General features: G+C 31.9%; 1 protein-coding gene across 2 annotated transcripts in view; it reads left to right on the top strand.

The window, feature by feature from the left end:
• Positions 1-22788, top strand: part of LOC113402704 (lateral signaling target protein 2 homolog) — a 56200-nt gene that overhangs the window by 15935 nt on the left and 17477 nt on the right. For both annotated transcript variants that reach the window (XM_064218841.1, XM_026643012.2), the window contains exon 2: positions 9477-9617. In XM_064218841.1, the coding sequence (XP_064074911.1) occupies positions 9477-9617 (141 nt within the window). The remainder of the gene's footprint in view (positions 1-9476; positions 9618-22788) is intronic.

Raw genomic sequence — 22788 nt, 5'->3', positions numbered from 1 at the left:
TGTCGACGAATAAATTGTCACACGATTATTATGCATTGTGTGTTTATAAAGTGTATTCCAGCTGTGCACGTGACGCTCCCGTGTGCTCTTTGTAAAGTGACCACATATACACAAAACGTATGCGTCGCAGTGTGTATCACTGATTGAGTTGGTCCATTAGTCTAATAGCAGAGGGCGACCGAGATCTAGAAAAACCTGATGTTATTTATTTAGTTTGTGTATACAGTTGGTGTATTTAGTTGTTATAGTCATTTTAATGATATTTTCTTATTTTGATATTCTTTATTAAATGAAGTGACTACTCAATATGTAGGCTATATCAATCGAATGAGTAAAAATCAACAAGACTAGAAAAAGTTCGTGACTAATAAATATATTTTTTTATAATATAACATTATTAAGCGTAAATACATGTCCGCTGTTATTTGACTTTCAAAGTTTCGATAAAAAAATCACCGAAATCCAAAACGTCAGTTTTTCATGAATCCCTAATGAATAACATACGTTTTATTCATGATCTCGATCCAACGATACTTGAATTCTCTGTCAAAGTTTTTTATTTGCCGACTACAAATAATAAGTATACTTATATTTTAAAGGAAATTTATGGTAAATAAATAAACTTAAACAACGATAAGATATTGCTTTGAATGTTTTAGTACCATACAGTTTATATAAGTAGCATTTGTTTGACAAATCAATCACTAACGTTAAATTATTTGATTCTCGATGTCGTGTTAGATAATGTGAAATGTGAACTATAAACTGTCTCAATCGAAGAGAACACATTTAGGTACATCAAACATTAAATCTAAATTACAATGTACAATGAAAATCCTATTTATAACCTCCGTTATCAGAAGATACAGTACATGATTGTTTTATGAAAGCAATCGTAGTTGTTATCAACAACTGTTCTATATATATATATATATATGATTTTCATATTATAATAATAATACCTTACACCTTAAATGGCTAATTCGCCACTAACCTTGGGGCTGTGATGGTATCCCTTGTGTACAGACACATATCTACGGAGCTATACTGGCTCACACACCCACAACTGTGTGTTGCTGTTTGGCAGTGGAATATATTACACAATGAATAACACCAAGTCTCTTTTAGACTAATCTAGTTTGTACAGTGAAAATATTATGTTCAAAAGCATTCTCTGTATAATATTAGTATGGTGCTTATGATAAACAAAATCAACATTTTCGAGTTATTTTATAAGTCATGAGAGCTTGGTATTTTGGTAAGAATGTTTGCCGCTCTTACGGTCTTTGGTTTACGTTGAGTTAATAATTTTCAGAATATTTAATGACGGCTTTGTATACTGTTATTATAAACCGCTACGAGAGTCGTGGAGTCGGATAGGACATTATTTATAAATAAATAATATAGTTGTCGCCCGCGACTTCGCTCGCGTTGTAGGTATTGGTAGTGAGATGTTAGGCATAAAAAGTGGCCTATGTCCTTCTTTGGAGTTCAATCTTGCTTCATACCAAATTTCATCGAAATCGGTTCAGTAATTTGGCCGTGAAAAAGCGACAGACAGAGTTACTTTTGCATTTTTAATATTAGTACAGATTATTTGAAAATATTGCTACACAGCATTAAGTAGTTTAAAAATATATGCAATCACGATGAAGTTAAATACTGTAAAAAAAAATCTTTGTGTATTAGTTCTTCTAATTCCCTTTGGTTTCAACTTGGAGATGAATGAACATAGCAAAACTATGTCTATAACAAAATAATATAATCTTTGAGCGATTCGCTAGATGGAATTAAATATGATTGGTTATAAAGCAACGAATACTTTTTTCTTTTTTTTGTATAATAAAACGAGTGTTTTGACCTTATTTACGTCATTATGTTCGTGCCTGGAGCACCTTGAACCGTCATGGAGACGGAGCCCTTAATTATGAGGTCATTGTACGCTGAAGCCATAGCATGGACTGTTTTTTTCTCGAAAGTTAGAGAAATATGATATAGGTATGGAACTGATATTATTATAATATAAATGTTTAGTCTGTATGTTTGGTACTGACGACTATTCTAGGCTCATGTAAATACATAAATGTTAGAAGTTATCCTTTACTGAAAACATCAATTTATGCATAGTTGTTTAATCTGTTACAATAATTGTTAAAGGTCTATAAAGTAGAAATGCTTAATAATATATGGTGTTCTTAATGCGATTTAATTCTCGTATACGTTTTAAGCATTAAATACATTTTAATATCCATAATATTATTTTTTATGATTAGGACCAAAAAAAATTTGACTGTAATAAAAGTATACAGCGAATGATTTTCTTGTATTTTTTCCGATGTATAAATGTAAAGAAAATTCCTCCTCTTGATTAAGGGATTATTTAAATCCGATGTCAAGAATCAGTTCTATTGAAATGGCAAACTTTAATAATGAAATCGTTATATAATTGTAAATACTGTATGTGTAATTTCAATACATTTAAAAAAATTGGCGTCCCTACCCGTTGCTTTCGCCTCATGCCCGTAATTATAAAGGTTCTTGTAGCGCTATCGTTTACTCTTCTTTAAATAATACAAATGTATAATAATAATAATAAATTATCGGTTAACGGTAGATTGGTTCATAAGTGTGTGGTATAGTAAACTGCAGTGGGTTCAGCACTAAGTTGTTTAACATCTCGTCTTATTGCCTCCACTGGTGACAGGAGAACTGGTTCATTTTTATCGTAGTAGTATTTGTATTGCGAGTTTTGATTTGTAGAGTAAATATATTTAATTATTATTTGTATGTTAAGTCTCAAATGTAAATAATTGTATTGTTAATCAAATCAAAATATGCTGAATTCACCGATGGCTATTTTAAATTTTCTTTGTGTAGATTCCAACGAGAAAAAACGGCAAGAAATTTAGTAGTTACTTTTTTTTCGTCATTTCAATTACATAAGTAGGTATATAGTTGATTGAAAACAATAGATAATAGAATTTTTATATATGTAAATAGATTTTTTTATTTTCTATCCACTTTATATAACAAGAGACAATAAACCATCGGTAAATTTCTTTGTTTGAAATATTAACACAATTAAAAAATTGTCAATACTAGGTGTTCCTCGCAAACTTCACAAGATGAAAACGAAACTATAATTTTTTCTAATGAAACTTTGTTTCATCTCATTACTCTACAAAGAAGGTTCATGTTTAGGTTTTTTTTTTAATTAGTCGAAGTACTTTTATTGTTTATGTCATTAAAAACTTTTTTGGCACTACTAATTTAAGACCCCTCTCCTCTCTCTCTCTTATCCTTCACGTGGGGTGAGAAAGAGACAACGATATCGTTAAGCTAAAGGTTTTAAGTTCATGTCGCACTATTGTCTAGCTGCTATACCCAAATATAAACTCCATTAATGATATGATTCATATTTCGTGATAACATCTGATTTAAACGCATTGGATTCTATCAGAGTACGCAATGTCGAGGTCAATTTGAGGCGTTATTTCATATGGTATATAATAAAAACACCTTTATCGCATATGGATTAAGAGTTAATTACGCCTAACAATTGTTTGATGACTAATAACGTTAACTAATACGGGTATGACTGCTCTGTTTTCGAACTGTAATTATAGTGTGTCATGTTTAAAATATTTAATTATTGTATAGTAATTCATTTAATACGGTACCTTTAGTATCAGGATACATTTTTGTAGCCCTGTCTTCCATTTCATTGTTAAATCTGTTGCAGATTACTAAAGGGGAAAGGGATGATATTAGTAAGATGATAGATCGGCTTGTTACCAGGGTTGGCATGAATAAAACATTTTGATTTAAATCGCGATTTAAATCAAATTATGATTTCAATTAAAATCAGTGATTTAGCCAAAAATGTTTAATTTCACTTTCTTTCATAGAAATCAACATAGAAAACAGATTTAGAAATTATGATTAAGTTACTAACTAGGGTCGTTTAAATCTGAGAATTCAATATAATTATTATAATATTTGGATCAAAAAATGTCCCAGTCTGTTTCCTAATGTGCTGTGAACAATTCCAAAGTTGGATAATACTCTTTCCACAGCAGCTGAAGAAGCTATCGCTCCAAACAATTGCTTCAGCACTGGAACATTTTTCGACTGTTCCTCTTCGCGAAATCGATCGTGCTTAATAAGGATTTTTTGAAAACAGTAACGATTTTGAAAACAGTGTCTATAAATATATGCTCATACGAAATCTGTGTCAATTAGCTTGGCAAACGCTCGGACCGATTATTTTCTCTTCTAATACGTTGTTATAAAAACACAGAACTTTTTACAATATATGTATGATAAACTTAAATAGGACGTAATCAAGTAAGCTGACGCATTAACTCGTAACAGACCTTGTAACAATAACAAAAACATTACTTACGAATTACGATTCATCGTATACGGGACCGTCATAAGCAAAATATTTAATGTTGATATGTATGTATACATATATATTAACTACTTCATAATTTAAACATATTGACTGTCGTTACACTTTTTGGTTGTACTGGGTTTTTCTAACAATCAATTCAATAATCTCAGTAACGTCCTGGTTGGACGTTAACATTTCTGCCGTGTTTTTAGTAAAAACGTAACGCAATTATTTCTTATGGCACTGGTCGAGTAGGATTACCATTTTTTTTTTAAATATTTTATAGGACGAGCACATGGGCTACCTGATCGTAAGTGGTCATTACCGCCCGACAATGGCGCTGTAAGAAATATTAATCATTCCTTACATCGCTAATCCGCCGCCAACCTTGGGAAATAAGATGTTATATCCCTTGTGCTTGTAGTTACACTGGCTCACTCACTCTACAAACCGAGTATAAATACTGAGTACTGCTGTTTGGCGGTAGAATATATGATGAGTAATCTACCCAGACGGGCTTGCATAAAAACCCAATCCATTACCAATGAAACTGAGGGAATCGACCTGGGTATTGTTCATTTGTCCTCTATAATGTCAGACAATAAATGTCTCCTCGCCTTGTCTTCGAGATTGACAGCTCTGATTCGGCAAAGTATTATCTTCCATACTTATAAAATAAAATGTCCTGACTGACTGATCCATCATCGCCGAGCGTAAACTGTTAAAGTTGGGGTCCATGAAATTTGGTTGGATCGTTTTATTTATTAAAAACCCACTAAGGAAATAATTGTAAATAAAGTTTGTATGGAAGTTCGTAATTTTTTAAGTTAGAAACATGAAACTTAATTTTTGGGCTACTTATTAGAAATGAGTAGATACGTATTTAAGCGTTTCTGGATATTCTACCCGAAGGGGTGAAATACAAACTAATATGGTATATACAAATAGGTCTTAAATTAACATAATATTTTAAGTTAATCTGTAAATATATTCAACTTCCACGCGAGCAAAGCCGCGGGCAACAGCTATATATCTTTGTACCTTTCAAAATTATCCTCCATTATTTATTATTAGTTAAGATATTATTTACGTATGAAACTAATATGAATATTATTAAATTAATATAATCTATAAAAATATTATAAACGAGAAAATATCTCTGACTGACTGTCTGTTTGTCTGTTAAGCTTTCGCGGCGAAACCGTTGAACTGAATTCATTGAAATTTTGTATGAAGCAAAAACATAAAAAATATAAACCTAAGAAAATACATAGGTTCCTTATTCGACCAACACCTAAAATATGAGCGACGCCGCGGGTGAGGACTAGTCAAATACCTATATATATATATTAAAATATTAGTTTTATAATATTCAACGCGTTTAATATTGATCTCAGGGAATCCCAGAGTATTTTCCTCGTAAGAGATGAACACATTTTGTCTAATGTTATGTTATATCTGGTGTTTATTTTATAAATATCTATTTTTATCCTTTTAAAATATTCTGATACTTTAAAAAATATATATTTGACGGTAAACTAATAAACTTATTATATCCGTTTCTTAATATTTGTTATTAAAATATTTAATGTAACATATGTGTCATGTTATGTTCAAAAACATATATTTTTGCAGTTTTTATTAATTATCTTAACAAGAATATTAATAAAACTGCGTCATACATATTTACTGCTTTAAATTCTCTTTATATCTTACAACTCGTGTTTTCGTGCAACTTTCTCCATCTATTTACGATTCACGTTATCGGTGACAGTGAAATAAATACCTTTCAACTTCGTCTGTTTACGTTTTGGCGATTTCTTTAACCGGATTTGTAGGGACATTTTAGAAAAAAAATTGCTCTAATGACGTCATGTTATCCATGTAAAAAATATGTCATGTTTTTGTGCTGGACGTAATATTAAAATATTCATTTTTGTTGTTGTTGTATAACATGATTGTTTTTTTTTTTTGTAAACTGGTTTTTGGAGATCGTGTTAATAAGTTGAATCGATGATCGGCTTCGAAGTGAAATCTGTAATTTATTTGCAATGGAATACATTTTTATTACTGTGGTGACTTAGTGTTTCATAATAATTAATCTTTGTAAATAAATTATAATCCATATTTACTTTTTTATAGGTTTGAATACTCCGCTCGAATTGTTTTTTTTTTTATCAAAATCTTGTTTTTTTTTAATTATTTGTACCTACGTAATATTTTAAACGTAACGATCAAAACAAAAGTATGAAGCGGTTTTTTATCTGATATACATTTTCGAGGCTTGAACACATTTTCCGATACGATTCAGGCTCCGAGATGAGTTGGCTCGTTGCCAATATATCGGGGACCGATCTATGTGTATTATCTTGCCGGGTCGTTGATATTAAATTCCAGCTAATCGCTCTCACTTCGCTAAAGCCGAAATAAAACAAGTTGAAATATATTTGGTCACTGGTTGTCGCGTAGCAGAGGCGTGGGGTAAAATCTATACTAATATTATAAAGTAAAAATTGTTTATTTGTATGTAACTCCGGAATTAATACAATACGAAATAAAAAAAAACACTGGTAGAAAGTTACATTATTCCTGAGTGCTATAGGGTATACAATCATACCAATATCTGTTTTAGTAAATTGCACCTGGGTGAAGCCGGCTCGGGTCGCTAGTGATTTGGTAGTGCTTTGGTAAGGTTATTTGCGGATACGATACCAAATGAATTACCGTATTTCAAATGAATTATATTTACATAGCAGTACATTTATGGTTAAACATACTTTATTTCTCAAAAAGAAATTACATTTCACTTACTTGAGAAAATTATGACTATAAACATATTTTAAATTAAAACTTCGACAATCATAATAAATGTATCACTAGTTTAACATATTCTTACAGTAAATTTTGCTTTAAACAAGAAATTTAAAACATACCCTCAAAGCAACAATAATTGTGTACAAAACAGCGATAAGAAATGCAAACTCATAGACACAGTAACAAAAACAGTTTGATCATCAGTTATTTATTAGTTATTTATTTTATTAGTTAGTTTTTTTTTTTTTTGTTTGTGCATTAGCTTACATTTCTCTTCTTTTTAAAATACTCGGTGCTATTATTGCTCTAATTATATTTCTAGTGTCTTTGAAAGTACGTAATGCTATTTGTTGAGCCTGAATTCTTTCCGGTCATGTCTGATTGTAGTTCCATCGAATTATGAGAGTAATGGTATAGAGAGGGCATCACTTGGGCACAATAATGTGTCACTTCGCCTAAATTGCAAGGAGGTCTTCATCGTCATCATAGTTAAACATAGCTGGATTTAAAAAAAACTTATTTAGTATGGTTTCATCCGCTATAATATGTAAATGAGAAAAGATGAAGCGAGAAGAGCAGAAAGGAAGAAGTAACCTTGTTAGACGGCGAATGAAACAGTTCGTTTATAGTTATTTCTTTGGAAATTATTTTTTTTTAAATTACCATGTACATAACAACTAAAGACAATTATAGCGCGATTTAAAGAACTATTAACGGCATCTATTAGCAACAAAATAAATTAACTATTTTATTAACATAAATATGGACACATCTAATTGATATAAAATGTATACATCATAATTCTGTTACATACAAGAATATAATTAACGTAATAATGCTAATCAGAATATTATCATCACAAGGAAGGCTTATCAGTTTAAAAACATAAGTAGTCATTGAAATAAGCAAAGCCGTTACACACAATGTCATCGACGATAAAATAAAGGAGATGCTTGGAAAACTTATTTACCTGTGTTAAATTATTGTACTGCTATTGGGTTTATATTTACTTTAAAAGTGTTTTTTTTTCACATAAAAACTTTTTACGCGTTAAACTTTTTGCACTTCGAAACAATTTTATTTCGCATATATTTAAAGAACCTTTTTCTTGATTTATTGAGTTTTTTATATAAAGGCCGTGAACTTAAAATTGAGCCGGCACTCCGCTCTATTTGTCCAAAGCAAGGCTAATTACAAAGCTGGTGTTGTTTACAAAAACTAAAACACGAAATATTTTCATATTACTTCACGTTTCAAACCAGTTTTCTTTTGTGTACGTTGATACAAAAATACCTTTTACTTTTACCATATTTGGTCAGTATTCGTGGAGTTTAAGTTTTTTGTGTCCTTTTATAAGACTACTTTTATTTAAAAGAACTAGTCATGTAACCGATGGGATATCCTACTGGAAGCGATTTATATATAATTTCAAATATCGAATATGGCGAAATTCCATCCAATAGTGATTAATTTAACATACTGACTTTCATATCCCATTTAACATCCTTAGGAGATGCATTTTTGGGAAAATCTTTTCTTAGTGTTCACCTTCGTTCAATAAGGAATTCCTGTGTAAAATTTTGTCTAGTTAGACCTTAGGCTGTGCGACGTGTGTTGTATATCATTTTAAAATGTTATTTAGTAGACGATCATTATATTGTATACTTTCAATATTTTGATAAAAAATTTAATTAAATTGTGTAGGAAATATTATGAATTATATATTGTTTCTTATCCGCTTGTTCTTTTTTACGATTGAGAAATTTCCGTTTATTGAAATTACAGCAAATAAATGACTGTTTGATTTAGCAATTTTTTGTTTCTTTTATATATATAGAATTTAGGCCAAGTAGTCAGAGATCTCAGGCTTTCCAAGTGGCATTGACCATACATCTTGTTAACCATTGGTGGCAGCTTTGAAATTAAAGTTGTAACGATCGTGTCAGAAATTATACTGGCTTACTCATCAAATGTGTAAAGTATAACTTATTTGGCTTCGAATGAATTGATGATGTGCTACTGATTATAGTTCAGATACTGTTTGGGGTCCCTGATAATTATAGACACTGGTAGTGTAGGACCATAGGGATGTGTGATCATATGTACGACTAAAATACCACGGGGTCAAACGATAAAAAAAATATTCAATTTATGGTTCATATGCTTGCATAGAAATCTAGTATTGAAACTACCGATGCAGTTTAAATTCCATTAAGTTTTTATTCCAACTTATAAAGTTAAATTATTTTATTTGCTTTTGTTACAGAGGGACGACCGTTCACTTCTAGCGCAGTTTTTCTTCGCCGATGACGCGCTCAACATGATAGCGGCGGAGTTGGATTCTTTCGACGGTCGCAAAGACCCCGAAAGGTGTTCCACTCTCGTCAATCAATTACGGCACGCGCAGGTTTGTTATTGTATTCTTTGTTTAAGTTTTACATTAAACATAAGCGACATGATATCAATACATATAACATTTCTAGGTATTTAAAAGTTATTATTTAACTTGCAATGTAAGTATGTACGGGTGAAATATTGCAAAGTTTAGAAGCAGATTATCTTTAACTTGGTTAACTGACGTGACGTCATTCTAAATTCAAAATTCCCAAGATGGCGGACCAATTATTTGATGAAGATCGTTTATCGATTATATATATATATATCTCGATTTAAAGAGATTTCAAGTTCACCTAGCTTTCCTGTTATCTATTGTGATTTATTTAATCCAATTGATGTAGACTAATGCGGTTATCTTAATTAAAGGATTTACTTCCACTTAAATTTTTTTTTATATTTTATCAATTAATTTCGTGTAAATTCGCCTTGAAATTATTGATTACTGTGTTATTTTTATTATTCAATTCAATGTATATTATGTGTGTACAATAAATATATCTAAACAAATATTATATCGATTAACCGATTTAGATGACATTTGGTGTGGGTATAATTTGAACAGTCTTCCCGAGGAAGGAAGGAGAACGACATATGCTACTTTTTTTAAATCACTCCCCGAGTGGTTTGTTTGTATATAGGTTAAGTTTTATGAATTTAGCGCGGGTAAAGCCGCAGGTTCAACTAATGCTTAAATAAATCCAAGTGTGGTTATCACAATGCATCATATATCATTTATCAACCTTCCCAAATCATTAGGAAGAGTCATTCGCAGATAGTACCTATCTGTAGTCGTGCAAATGAAACCAAACATACTTTACGATTACGATATTATGTTCCGCAATAGATAACAATATTATGATCACTAATTGATTATTTATACTATATGATTAATGTGCAGCAATTTTTTTCGGAGGACAAGCCTACTTGACATATGCAGGGCGTTTTATATATGTAGCAATCGTCATTGAAAATAATTAAAGCGTGATTTAGAATTGTGACTTTAAAGAATATTAGCAATCAATATATACATTTTTGTCTTTCAATCTGTTTACGATTGTAAATAAGTACGAAATTGAGTTTGTTTATCTGTTTGTTACTCTTTTACGTCATGCATACGCGTTGTTAGGGATGCAGAGAAGGACCTAGTACCTAACGAAATACTCTCAAATGGACGCAGTCGCGGGCGCAAATAACTTATAATAAATCAATGATACGATAGAATATCATTTCATAATGCAAGTTGACTAAGTAGATTAAATTTTAAATAACGTTGATAAGTATAATAAACTCCTGTCTAACGAAAGTATAGTAAAACCGTATATTACAAATGAATCTTAGCTTAATGTATGTGACGGTCAGTCACGATACATTACATACCTACATATATAATTATATTGAATTAACATGACTGTATTTTTAAATGTTGAAAAAGAGTAACTACTGAGTTTCTTGCCGGTATAATCTACCGTCCGAACCGATGGTAGCTTCACTTAATGTAGTTTGTTAAATGACGATTCAAAAGTGCTTGTAAAAGCCTACTTGAATAAAGTATAATTTGATTTGATTTGATTCACGCAAACATCTCTTTTAATAACGACCTGTAAAATTACCGCCTGTATCAACAATATGGACGGTTAACAAAACAGAACTATGGAATCAATTAAGATATCGTGTCATCTGGTGTCGATACGATAAGTTGGTCATCGACTATATGATATGATAACTTTGACAGCACGTGACATATGATAGTAATATCATATCATATCTATGTGCGGTTTTGTAATACATAAACATGCGGTCGATGCGGCTTTGCCTCTTTTGAAATGATTTTATTTATGTCCTATATACTATTTTAAGTAGTAGAAAACAAGGTTAGTTTAATTTGTTCAGGTGGCTGGAAACGCGATCCCTGATCATGAAATAGTGTTATGTTGTCGTAGTAAAACAAAATATTATTGCGATTACATCAATTTAAACATGTGCATACTTGCTGTCTATATTCCTTAGGGTGATATAAGAATTATATACTCCCCGATCGCAGCGCCATCTACCGGATGCAATCTAAACCAAACAAGAACCCACTAGAATACACACAAAAAAAATCATCGAATTATTCAAACCGCTTAAAAGTTTAGTTACATACATACACGCACGCACACAGACGTACAGAAGGTTTATGGATAGAGATTTTTTCGCTTGTTAAATATGAAATTAAAACTTCTAAAAGTCAAAAAAAGTTGTTAATTTTTTTTATCGTAAATTTAAAATCGTTTTGCGAACTCTTTTTAATTTGTCAATATATGTATATAGTTCATTAAATAAAGTAAAAAAATAAATAAAGTAACGGCTTGTTAATGTTCCATTGCTGGGTTAAGGACAAGGTTTGGAGGTCACTAAACTCTGGTCACAAGATAGTATTAAGAGCGATCCATTAATTCTATTATATATTTAATTACGTCATAATATTTACAAATGACCACAGATGAGTAAAACAAGGTTAACTCACCGAAAAGAAATCGGTCAAGGTAACATATTGACCCATATGTAACGTATGTCGGTTTCGTTAAAATTTTAAAAGCCGGTTTACATTAAATCGGACCGACTGTTTTGTAGCTGGCTGTTAGCTGTGTTCACACATGTCGTGTATAAATTCTTATATCAAGCCAGTATATAACCTCATTTTTAAATAAAACACTTACCCTACCTTATCGCCAATGTGGCAGAAACCTTGGGAACTTAGATGTTATGTCCCTTGTGCCTGTAGTTACACTGGTGCCCTAATGGTATTTAGATGTTTTAAATGTCATACTGACGTTGACAGGTGCAGCTTCTTTTTTTTTTATCTCGCTGGAGAGACGCAGTACGCGTTTCCCCCACGTGGAAGTGGGGGCGTATGTGGCACTCACCGGTGCCGAGTGCGCCCCGGTTCACCGGAATACCCACTAAAAACGTAGCTTTCTGAAGCTACGGTGACTTGACAGGTGCACCTGTGTCAACCTCAAAATATAATATTACAATGTCAGCTGTATCGGTAGAATTAGAGTGACCATTTTATTATTATTACGATACGTACGTCGGTGCCGGCACAATGTAAACCAGCTCTCTGTGTTTCGATCAAAGACCTAAATATTCACACGTCATGTGAATTGTTCATTGTGTTCGTGATTAACGAAATTCTTAGTAGTTTAGTTCCACAAATAATAAGTATAAAGCCCAATAAACCTATATTATGTTGGTATGGTTACGTAATTTTAGATTGTAGGTGTTCCGATAACATTGTTATTATACATATTTATACGTTCTTTTTATAGTTTCAGTTTTAACAAATTTAAAGTTTCTTATGACTTTTTTTTAAATTAGTTTTATTTGAATGGTACACGACAAGAAATTAATTAAAATAATTGGTCCATCTGATATTTCGTCTGACACGATCGATTATTATTTATAAGTCCAAATTACCAAACCAGAGACACTATTGATAGTCTATCAAATAGCTATCAAAGTACAACCAAAATCACTGAGTTTAGAAAGCTGAAATTTAAAACATAGGTTTATTTTATAACGTATTAGTTTTCGCGTGCGTCTTAGTCCGCTTGTGTGGGGCGAAGGGGGCGGGTGTTAGCGATGAAAAGTAACCTTTGTGCTGCTCCAAACTACGATATATCTCTGCGCCAAATTTTGTTCAGTTCAGATCGTTCATAATATTAGTTAGAAGCATTCGGAAACAAATGTTTTATGGTTTGGTAACTGACTATGAATTTTACCCGTTCGAAGACCGGATGGGGAACTATTATCTTATGTGCGTTTTATAATTTGCAAACTAATTTTAATGTAAACTCGATCAGGTGATAATACTTTTTACGCATTGAATGATATTGGCTGATATAATCATATTCTTAAACATTTAAGTCGATAAAGATTTACAAACTTAGTACTACTTTGACCTAAAAATGATAATTAAAATTATAAATGATAAACTCTCTATTAGGAAAAATTCCAAATGAAAAAAAAAACTCATCGATGTAGGTCAATAGGTCTACGATGTTATCGTTAACAATAAACAATTGGTTACTACTAATAGTTCTTATTTAATATATCTATACATATAATAAAATTGGAGTGTCTGTTTGTAATATTAAAATAACCGCGTTTTACTAAATGCATATGTATGTTATATACGGTACATATACCTAAATAACATTGTTTACAATTTTTGTCTGTCTGTCTGTTTGTTCCGGCTAATCTCTGGAACGGCTGAACCGATTTTGACAGGACTTTCACTGGCAGATAGCTGATGTAATAAGGAGTAACTTAGGCTACTTTTATTTTAGAATTATATGTAAAATAATAATAAAGTCACGCTTTTTTATTAAATTCAAAGACCTTACTGGATTATATGGCATAGAATATCTTTAGATCACACAGAAATTGCGTCACTATCGATAGTACTATCGATAGTATCGTTTTGACCAATACAGTCGATACTATCGATAGTATCGATAGCTCTCCGTGAGCAATACTATTGATAACGGAAATACTATCGATACTATCGATCGATCACTAGCTCTCTGTAAGCAATACTATTGGTAGCAGCGATAATATTAGCGATAGTTTTGGACTATCGATAGTTTAGGTTTAAAGTAATGTTTTTTGCAATACTGTCGATAGTATTGCCCATGGGTAACTGTCGATACTATCGATAGTATTGACACGTGACAATACTATCGATAGACCATTGAAACTATCGCTAACACCTTAACTATCGATAGTCTATCGATATGCAACACTAGTGTGAGTTAGCATATTGACATAATAATCCTATTAAACCCTAAAACATAACGGGAGTTGAGATTACCAATTCCAATAAGGTCCTACCCTCAGTTAGTTTGAAATGAGTGCGTTCGATATAAGAGTTTAAATGAGTCTGTTAATTCATTACGAATTTAAATATAATGTATTAAAAAACATATTTGGACTAGTACTAAAAATCAGAGTTAAAATAATCTTGAGATTTTTATCTATGGATAATTCAAAATGATTGTTGTTCTATTAAGAAACATTTGTTTGGAAGATAGCAATCTTGATCTGATTGCCAACGATCATGTTGATGCTTATATCAATTAACAAATGCTTTACGTAAACAGCGAAAACATATGAATTATAATGAAATATGGAAATAAATAACTTGTGCCTTTAAAATTCTGCACAGACTATTCGCTAATTCGTATTCATTTGATGTTCATTCTCGGCTTGCGTTAGAATGCCTCTATAAACTTTTTTAAAATTATGTGTAAAATATTTGTAAATATACATATAAATTTGATGCATGCCTGCCTATATATATTTATATTGTAATAGCTTAGAATTTTATATGGTCCAGTGGTTGGCATACGTTTAATCCTAAAACAAACTGGCAACTACTGATTTTTTTCTCGTGCTCAGCGGTAAATTTAACTATAGAGAGAATACCTGCATGTGTCAAATAAAAATTTACACATGTCCTGCAGTCCGCATTCGTGAGGCTTGGTGGAATAAACACTCAAGAGGAAAATATCCTTTAGTCGAACAATCGGACATTTTATAGAAAATAATATAATGTTTAATAATAATTGAAATTCAAGAATGGAGCTTGATATTGTCAAAAAATTTAATTGATTTGAAAGAGGTAAATATTTTTCATAAAAAATCTTTTATGTTTGCTTCGCTATATCCTCTTGACCTAGAATAACAAAATACTAATCTGTAGTATCTAAATTAAAAAGAAAAATATTGATAGGACGTGAATAAATTATTTGTCACGATATTTTTTTTAGTGTTTACTTGTATTATTATTATCAGCCAGGTTCTTGACAATACGTACTGAAGAGTTCTAGTATATTAAATATTATGTATGGAATATTTTTCGGCTCGTTATGTGCCAATGAGCAAAAAATATATATGATCTTAATTATTTAAAGTCGTAAGTACCTATTGATACCAGTACTACAGCCTTAGTAATAGCTGCCCGTCCTGAATTCTTCCGGATAAAAATAATTTCATTTGCTTCCCAAATACACAAAAAAAAACCATCGAAACCGTTTAAGATTCCAGTTATATATACACACGTACGGACGATTTAAATATATATATATATATATATAAAGATGGATAACCAAAATCGTTTCATAAATATTGCTTTATATTATTATAAACGCTTATAAACGTCATTACAATAATACCGTACGGATATTTATTTTACAGAAATATTTTTTTATCTATGAATAAATATGAGTCATGTTCTTCGTGCGTTTAGATAAACTATGATAAGTATAATGCATCGCTTAAGTTCATTGTTCAATGTACAAATATAATTGAGTGAGTAATGATATGGAAAGAGGATTAAGCGTCAAATAGCGCAATGGTTTACGGACCTGGACGGCTCGGAGGAGCTGGATGCGAGTAGCCAAAGATAGATCACAGTGGCGTGCAATTGGTGAGACCTATGTCCAGCAGTGGACGAGAAAGGGCTGCTGATGATGATGACCTAGCGATGTGACCTCTTGGGTTATTGTCGTCCCCACACCTAACACAAGTGATAAGCTTAAAAGAAGGGGTAAATAGGAATATAAGTAATTCCTTAAATAATATGGGGTATTGCTGTTATTGTTAAAAAAAAGAAAGGTATCTGCTTAATGAGGTCGCAGCGAAGTCCTATAAACCTCGAAATGCGATACCATAGTTGTATTGGAATTAGCAAAGTATTAAAGTAAATGGGGTAAATTTTAATGTCTTTGGAATTTGACTTGGGATTAGGGCTTTGTACACACCCGTTTGGGTAGATACCACCCACTAATTAACTAACCAAATGGGTGTCACCCTCATCTGTTATATTATGGCAAAATAGAAAATTACTTTGTTGCTATGTTCTGATTTGAAGGACGAGCGAAACAGAGTGGTTAGAAAAGTAACCTATAAATGTCCCACTGGGATAAGGCCTCCTTTCCCTTCGAGGTGAATGTTTGGGGTTTAATCCACCACGTTACTCCAATGCGCTTTGGTGGATATACATTTGGCAGAACTTTATTGAAATTAGACACATGCAGGTTTCCTCACGATGTTATCCTTCACCGCAAAGCTTGAGATAAATTATGAACACAAATTAAGCACATGAAAATTCAGTGGGTTTGAACCCACAGTTCTAATCATAGTTGTAACCACTGGGCAATTTCGGCTTGATTAGGAAAAAATACAATATTACGAACTTGGCGAAAAAGAAGTGATTTATTGACGGAAAATACGAAATACAATAATTCGATTTGCCAAATCGCTTAGTCGTTCATAGTTCTCTGTCTTTAGGATTATAAGACACCGCCGGCCTAACAAGATCTTAAATTCCGTAGTTGGCGAAGTATTGACAGATTAATGCCTACCTACACCATCAAGTCCTCTAGTCCGAATGACGTCATACGAAAAATTATTTAAAAATAAAATAATATTCAGACAGAGCACTTACATGGGATTTTTAATAGTCACTCACTTTAATATTAATAAGGTGGAGTGACGACCCGAAAGTATTTTTATAAGTCTATACGAATAAAAATATTCGAAAATAGAATCGCAAAGTTGTACTCAAAAGCAATGATATTCGTGTACAGATTAATGGAAAATGTTTTTAGCCTAATATGAACATATATTGTGGTTGATGTCCTCTAGATCTATTTTGTCCATAGCGGTCATTCTCAAGAGTGAATAGCCAACTGTGCGGGAAATTGTACAGGGCACAAGTGTGTGTGTGTCAACCCAGGTGCACTCTCGTTATCTTATGGAACGGCAAATCCGATACGACGACAGAGGGAGTTTCTGCACAGGACCTACCGCTTTACGTGCTTTCGAAGCGCGGAATTGTAAACTGACAATTTCAACCCTTCGTTTTGCTACTCAGAAATTCTTGACAAAAAAAATCCGACGTGGGTTCATACCGATTCTTAGATCTTTGTATCTGCGACCTTATATCGACTAACGAGGCAGTTGTATTGATAGTATCACAATCATTAATCTCTTATAATGATATTTAATGAGAATACACGACCCTATTAAAATGTTATTAGGTATATGAATAGATAACTTAAATTGGCTTCGTACGACCATAAAACTAATTGATTTCTGATTTATCGGACGCATACAACTAACTTATCTGTTGCTGTATGCGCATACTTAAGAAGGATAATCACCTAGACTCTCTGCGTGTAATGTAAACAAATAGATATTCTATGACGATGTAAGCGTGACAGTCGAAACTCAATTTTAACAAACTCAATTCCGGTCAAAACTAGTTTAGACCGGAATTAAAAGTACCATTGTCTAAAGAAATAGCTTTGACTAGACTTTTTTTTGTAAGTGTGCTATTTGTTTTTTTTTTTGTATTGAATGTAGATATATCACATGGTCATTGAACACGGTTAGAATATAAAACAACTCTAACCTTTTTAGACTAGTCAAAACTTTACAAGTACTTTTATGATCAGAGTACTTTTAGACTGTATCAGTGAGCATTACAGTAGTACGCTTCTGGTGGGGAATACTTTGAGCGTTACATAATATGCTATGCTACGAGTGTTTGATACTTGGCGATCATGTTTATAACGTTGATTTGAGCTCGGAGGCAATTGAAAATCACTGTTCTCATCTACAGATCACCTGAGTTGTTATTATACACATTCTATGGAAATGTTTTAAGGTTTTGGAGTTTATTTTGTTTATACGGATGTCGTGTGAGATTTTATTTTAGTTAACTTTTCTTTTTGTAGTGTGAGTGCAAATCGATATTAAGTATATCTATTTATTTATCAAGTTATTCTGGCAATCTGAGACAACATTACTGAGCATGTAATGTGTTACAATACAAGTGGTACGAATTGGCTTTACTGATGACAGCTGTATTTGAATTTGTAACATTACAAATGCACACTGCAATGTTCGTCTCGACGTATTTACGTGATGTAATCATGACGTAATTAACTGAGTACATATATAGTGCGTTACATTACATGCAAAATTCTCTCGCTGAGTATCCTCCTTAATATAATACGTAGAGGGTGTAACAATGTATTTCCAGCGGCGATCTTTAAATTGGCGAAGGATGCAGACATGTGATTATATTGTCAGAAGTGGTCGACAATTCCAAGCTGACCTGACAGTTAAAGGTCCACTGAAATGATGAGGGGTCAATTGGTGTTATTCTTTTTATATTGAAAGAAAGTTCGTAGGGAATTGTTTGTAATTGTACAAGGGGAGTCTTTATTTGTAACCATCATTCCAAATGTAAAGTTTTTTTTTTAATTTTTGAATTATAATGTATGTTTTTTTATATCTATTTCTTGAATGGCTTATAATGTAAATATGAGTAGTTTAATTTATTTCCAGAATCAGTAGGTCATTTTATGAAGTCACAGTCGATAAATTGTCGGAATAGTAATTAGTCAATAGAATAGTCGATGAATTGTTCGATTAGAATAGTACTAATTCTTACACTTGATGCTGACGGATAACCTAAAAATGCAATGAACCGTAAACGGTTTTATTGTTTCCGTTACTTTACCAATCAGGATCGCTTTCAAATTTATCAAGATTAAGCGATTGTTTTGTTGAAAGTCTTATTTGAAGTCATGACGATGATTTTAGTAATTTTGTTTTTTTTTTTTTTTGCACCTTAGTTGTTCGATATCATTTTACATTAATAAGGCTATTGCCTGCACCGAGCCAGTGTGAGCTGAGCGGATTATAACCGAGATAAAAAACTCTGAATTTTCATATACTTTCTCGTAAAAAACCTGCTCGTTGAATGAAAAATGCTTACACCAATCCCACTTTAGAACAATTGGAAAGTTAAACGTTACTAAATACGATAAATAATAATGATTGTATAAATAAATATATAGTAGGCATTAATATATTGTGTCGGCAATGGAATTCATTTAATTCTCACCGTTCCACTTTCGACCCAAGTCCAGTTATATTGGCTTTGATATCTAATGCCGTCGCCTTTCTAGATATTAATTAAATAACAGGATTTGTCCCTCTGTTTACTTACTATATGATATGGTTATATATGTGTTTTTTTTTTAATATAAATGCGTTATGTCGAAGACTAGGTAATTTGATATTGTTATCTTGATTGTACTGATCAGTCTCAGTTATATGTATATGAAGTTTTGGGCCACAGTAATGTTCATAGGTTTTTCAACGGACCGATTACTATTAACAGCTCGAAGTATTGGAATTGGGTATGTTTATATTGCCATGCTCTGGAAAGTTCCTATAGCCTTCGGTCGTGTAGGATTTCCCCTGTGGACACTTTTGTGTGTGCACACAATAGTGTACTGTAAAATGCAATATCCTGGTTAGGTTAGTTGCCGAAAGTTTGCTGATAAAACCCTTCTTATTGTTGTGTGTTAAATATACAACTTATAAACACAAGTATCCGTACTGAAATGTTGAAGTATTATGATGTTAAAGTTAAGAGGTGGTCGTTATGCCTAGCGATATATGGTTTGTAGGCTAATTAATTCTCGGAGAGCTGGAAGTGGTTTTAATTATGCCAATTGCATACCGATGGTACGTAAGGTTTTTTCAAAAGGTTTTATATTGACGTGATTCTTATGTTCCGAGTTGATGTAACTAATGTAATGTACAGTATGAATGTAATGGAATGATGATCCGGCAACGATATAGTCTTAAATAAAAAAATGTGTGTATATATATAACATTTTTTGAATTAGTTAATATATTAAGTATTCAATAAGAAAAGACTGCAATTTACTGGATGAACATTCGGTAAATCTATGGTAGTTTGGTATGTCGAATACCGAACATAAAATAAATATTACTAACAGTATTTAAAACGGGATATTTACCATGTTTTTTATTTTTATTTGGTGGAGCTCGATATTTCGACATTATCTACGAATGTCGGGTTCACGAGACTGACGTTTGCGGGTAGATGTTGACGGCATTAGAAGTGTCCATATCGGACTACCTCCTTTCTCGTACGTTTGCTGCGTAAACACTGGTTACCACTACCACTGTCACTTTCACCCCTACTATTTGTTTTATTTACACTCGAAACTCGATCCCGTGTTTTACAAAAGAAACTCACCGTATCGATTCGCGAATTCTTTATATTATTATTCAAGGGTTTGCATAACTTTATCACTGGATTCCATACTGTTTGTTATTATTAATTCCTTTTGCCGTTGGAAAGAAACATTACATAGTTCTCTAATGAAATATAATATTCCAGATATACTCGTACGTATTGATTATAAACTTTTATTAATTTTGTAATTAGAACAAGGACGAATCGGTGATACATTAGGTTACGGTCTAGACGTGCTAATTAATTAGTACTATGATAAAATTATACGCTACTTTAGAGAGAGATATAAAATAAGAAGGTGTTTTATATTTTTATATGTATCTTTTGTTCATTCGTATTGTGAAAAATATGTTTATCTCTTTCTTTCGATGTGTATTAATTTGAAATAATTTATTGTATAATTTTAATGCCAAGGTTTCAACAAATCGTATGAATAATACACGTCGAAAGCAAGCAATATATTTTATGTTAAATATGTTGTCTTGTATGTAAAATTTATTGTGTAATAAAGCATGCGTGCATCTTCGTAAAAATAAAGTCTGATAATATTTTTTTTTAACCTTATAACGACTTTATTGTTGTAATATTTGTTATTATCATTACCTGATTACTAAAATACTTCGGGTGCACTCGTAAGTATTCGGGTTCATACTTTTTCAAACTTGTGTTTCATTAATTGTAATACTGATTGTGTCTTATTTTTAAATCAATTACAATGAAATTTTTGTGTGTATTTAGGTTTAGATTGGACCCTTGTATTTAGTTTCAGTGAAATTGTAAAAGAACAAATAATTAATTCTTATACCCGTACGACGGACGTCGGGACGGACAGTAAATAAGTGTAGATTTATATTCGTTTTAATGCGTATAAATAGTTTAATTAAATGCGACTCGTAGTAATAATCATATTATACTATCTTAAGTGTCGAGTACACTAAAGCGAAAATATAATAAAATATAAAATAGTGTGTAATAGCGAACCAGAAAATGCGGTTTCTGTACAAAGTTGACGGCAAAAGATGACAGTTCTTTCTTATAGCAAGAAGGCTGTAGACGCAATGATCGTAACTGCAATGAAATGCTATGGAAAAAAAAGTGACCGATCGAATTATGTAGAGGGAATAAATTTCGCGTTCGCTTTTGCTTGTCTTCGTCGCGCAAGTGTGTTAAGTACCTACGTTTAATCGCACGCCTGTATTAATTGCAACATATGCATCGCTGACTTGTTGCTGATTCATTTGTTATGTCAAGTGTGTTAACGTGTACTTTGACATTTAACTAATTATTATTAGTATTAATAATAATAATTATCTGCAATTTCGTCCTTATGACTTTCGGTTTGCTCTCATCCTTTCATCTCTCGATAGTATTATTGTGATTGACGTAACGATAAGCCTAAGGCCTTCTATTTGATTTTATTTTTTATTAATAGTTAACTAACATTCAAGAAGATGTATATCTAGCACATTTTAACAAACCCCTCCCATCACAATTATTACGTAGATCAATGGGTATATATGTAATATTTATCTACCTAATCCCACTTCAGAACTAGTCAAAATTATGTATAATTTAGGTAAACGTAATATATGTTAATAAGCAAAACTAGATAACATAGTATAATTAATGGAAATATAAGAATATTTGTGTAACCTACCACAGGATCATAGTCACCCAAGTGACTCAGGTCTTAAAATGAGACTAAGAAAAAAGAAACTAACATTCAGTTCCATGGAATGTAATAAGATAGAATTGGCAGATTTTATTATTAAATATACTGCACGTAGCTGCTGTATCATTTAATAAAAAAACATCCCGCGTGTCCTCTCCTGTCATTTACAAGAAAAACTGATGTTGAACTGTTTTCTGTTATAATAAAGAAGAAAGTGCAACTGTGCAACTTAAGTTGCCATAGAAGTGGAAATAAAATACTTTAAAAGCGATTTAGCTCGTTTACGTCTTAAACCAGTTTACCTTATTATTTTATTACTTAGTGGTAGGGCTTCCCATCTCATCAGATATTCTACCGCCATCAGCGGTACTCAGT

Source organism: Vanessa tameamea, chromosome 24, assembly GCF_037043105.1.
Source record: "Vanessa tameamea isolate UH-Manoa-2023 chromosome 24, ilVanTame1 primary haplotype, whole genome shotgun sequence".
NCBI lineage: Eukaryota > Metazoa > Arthropoda > Insecta > Lepidoptera > Nymphalidae > Vanessa > Vanessa tameamea.
This window is presented reverse-complemented; position numbering and strand designations above follow the sequence as displayed.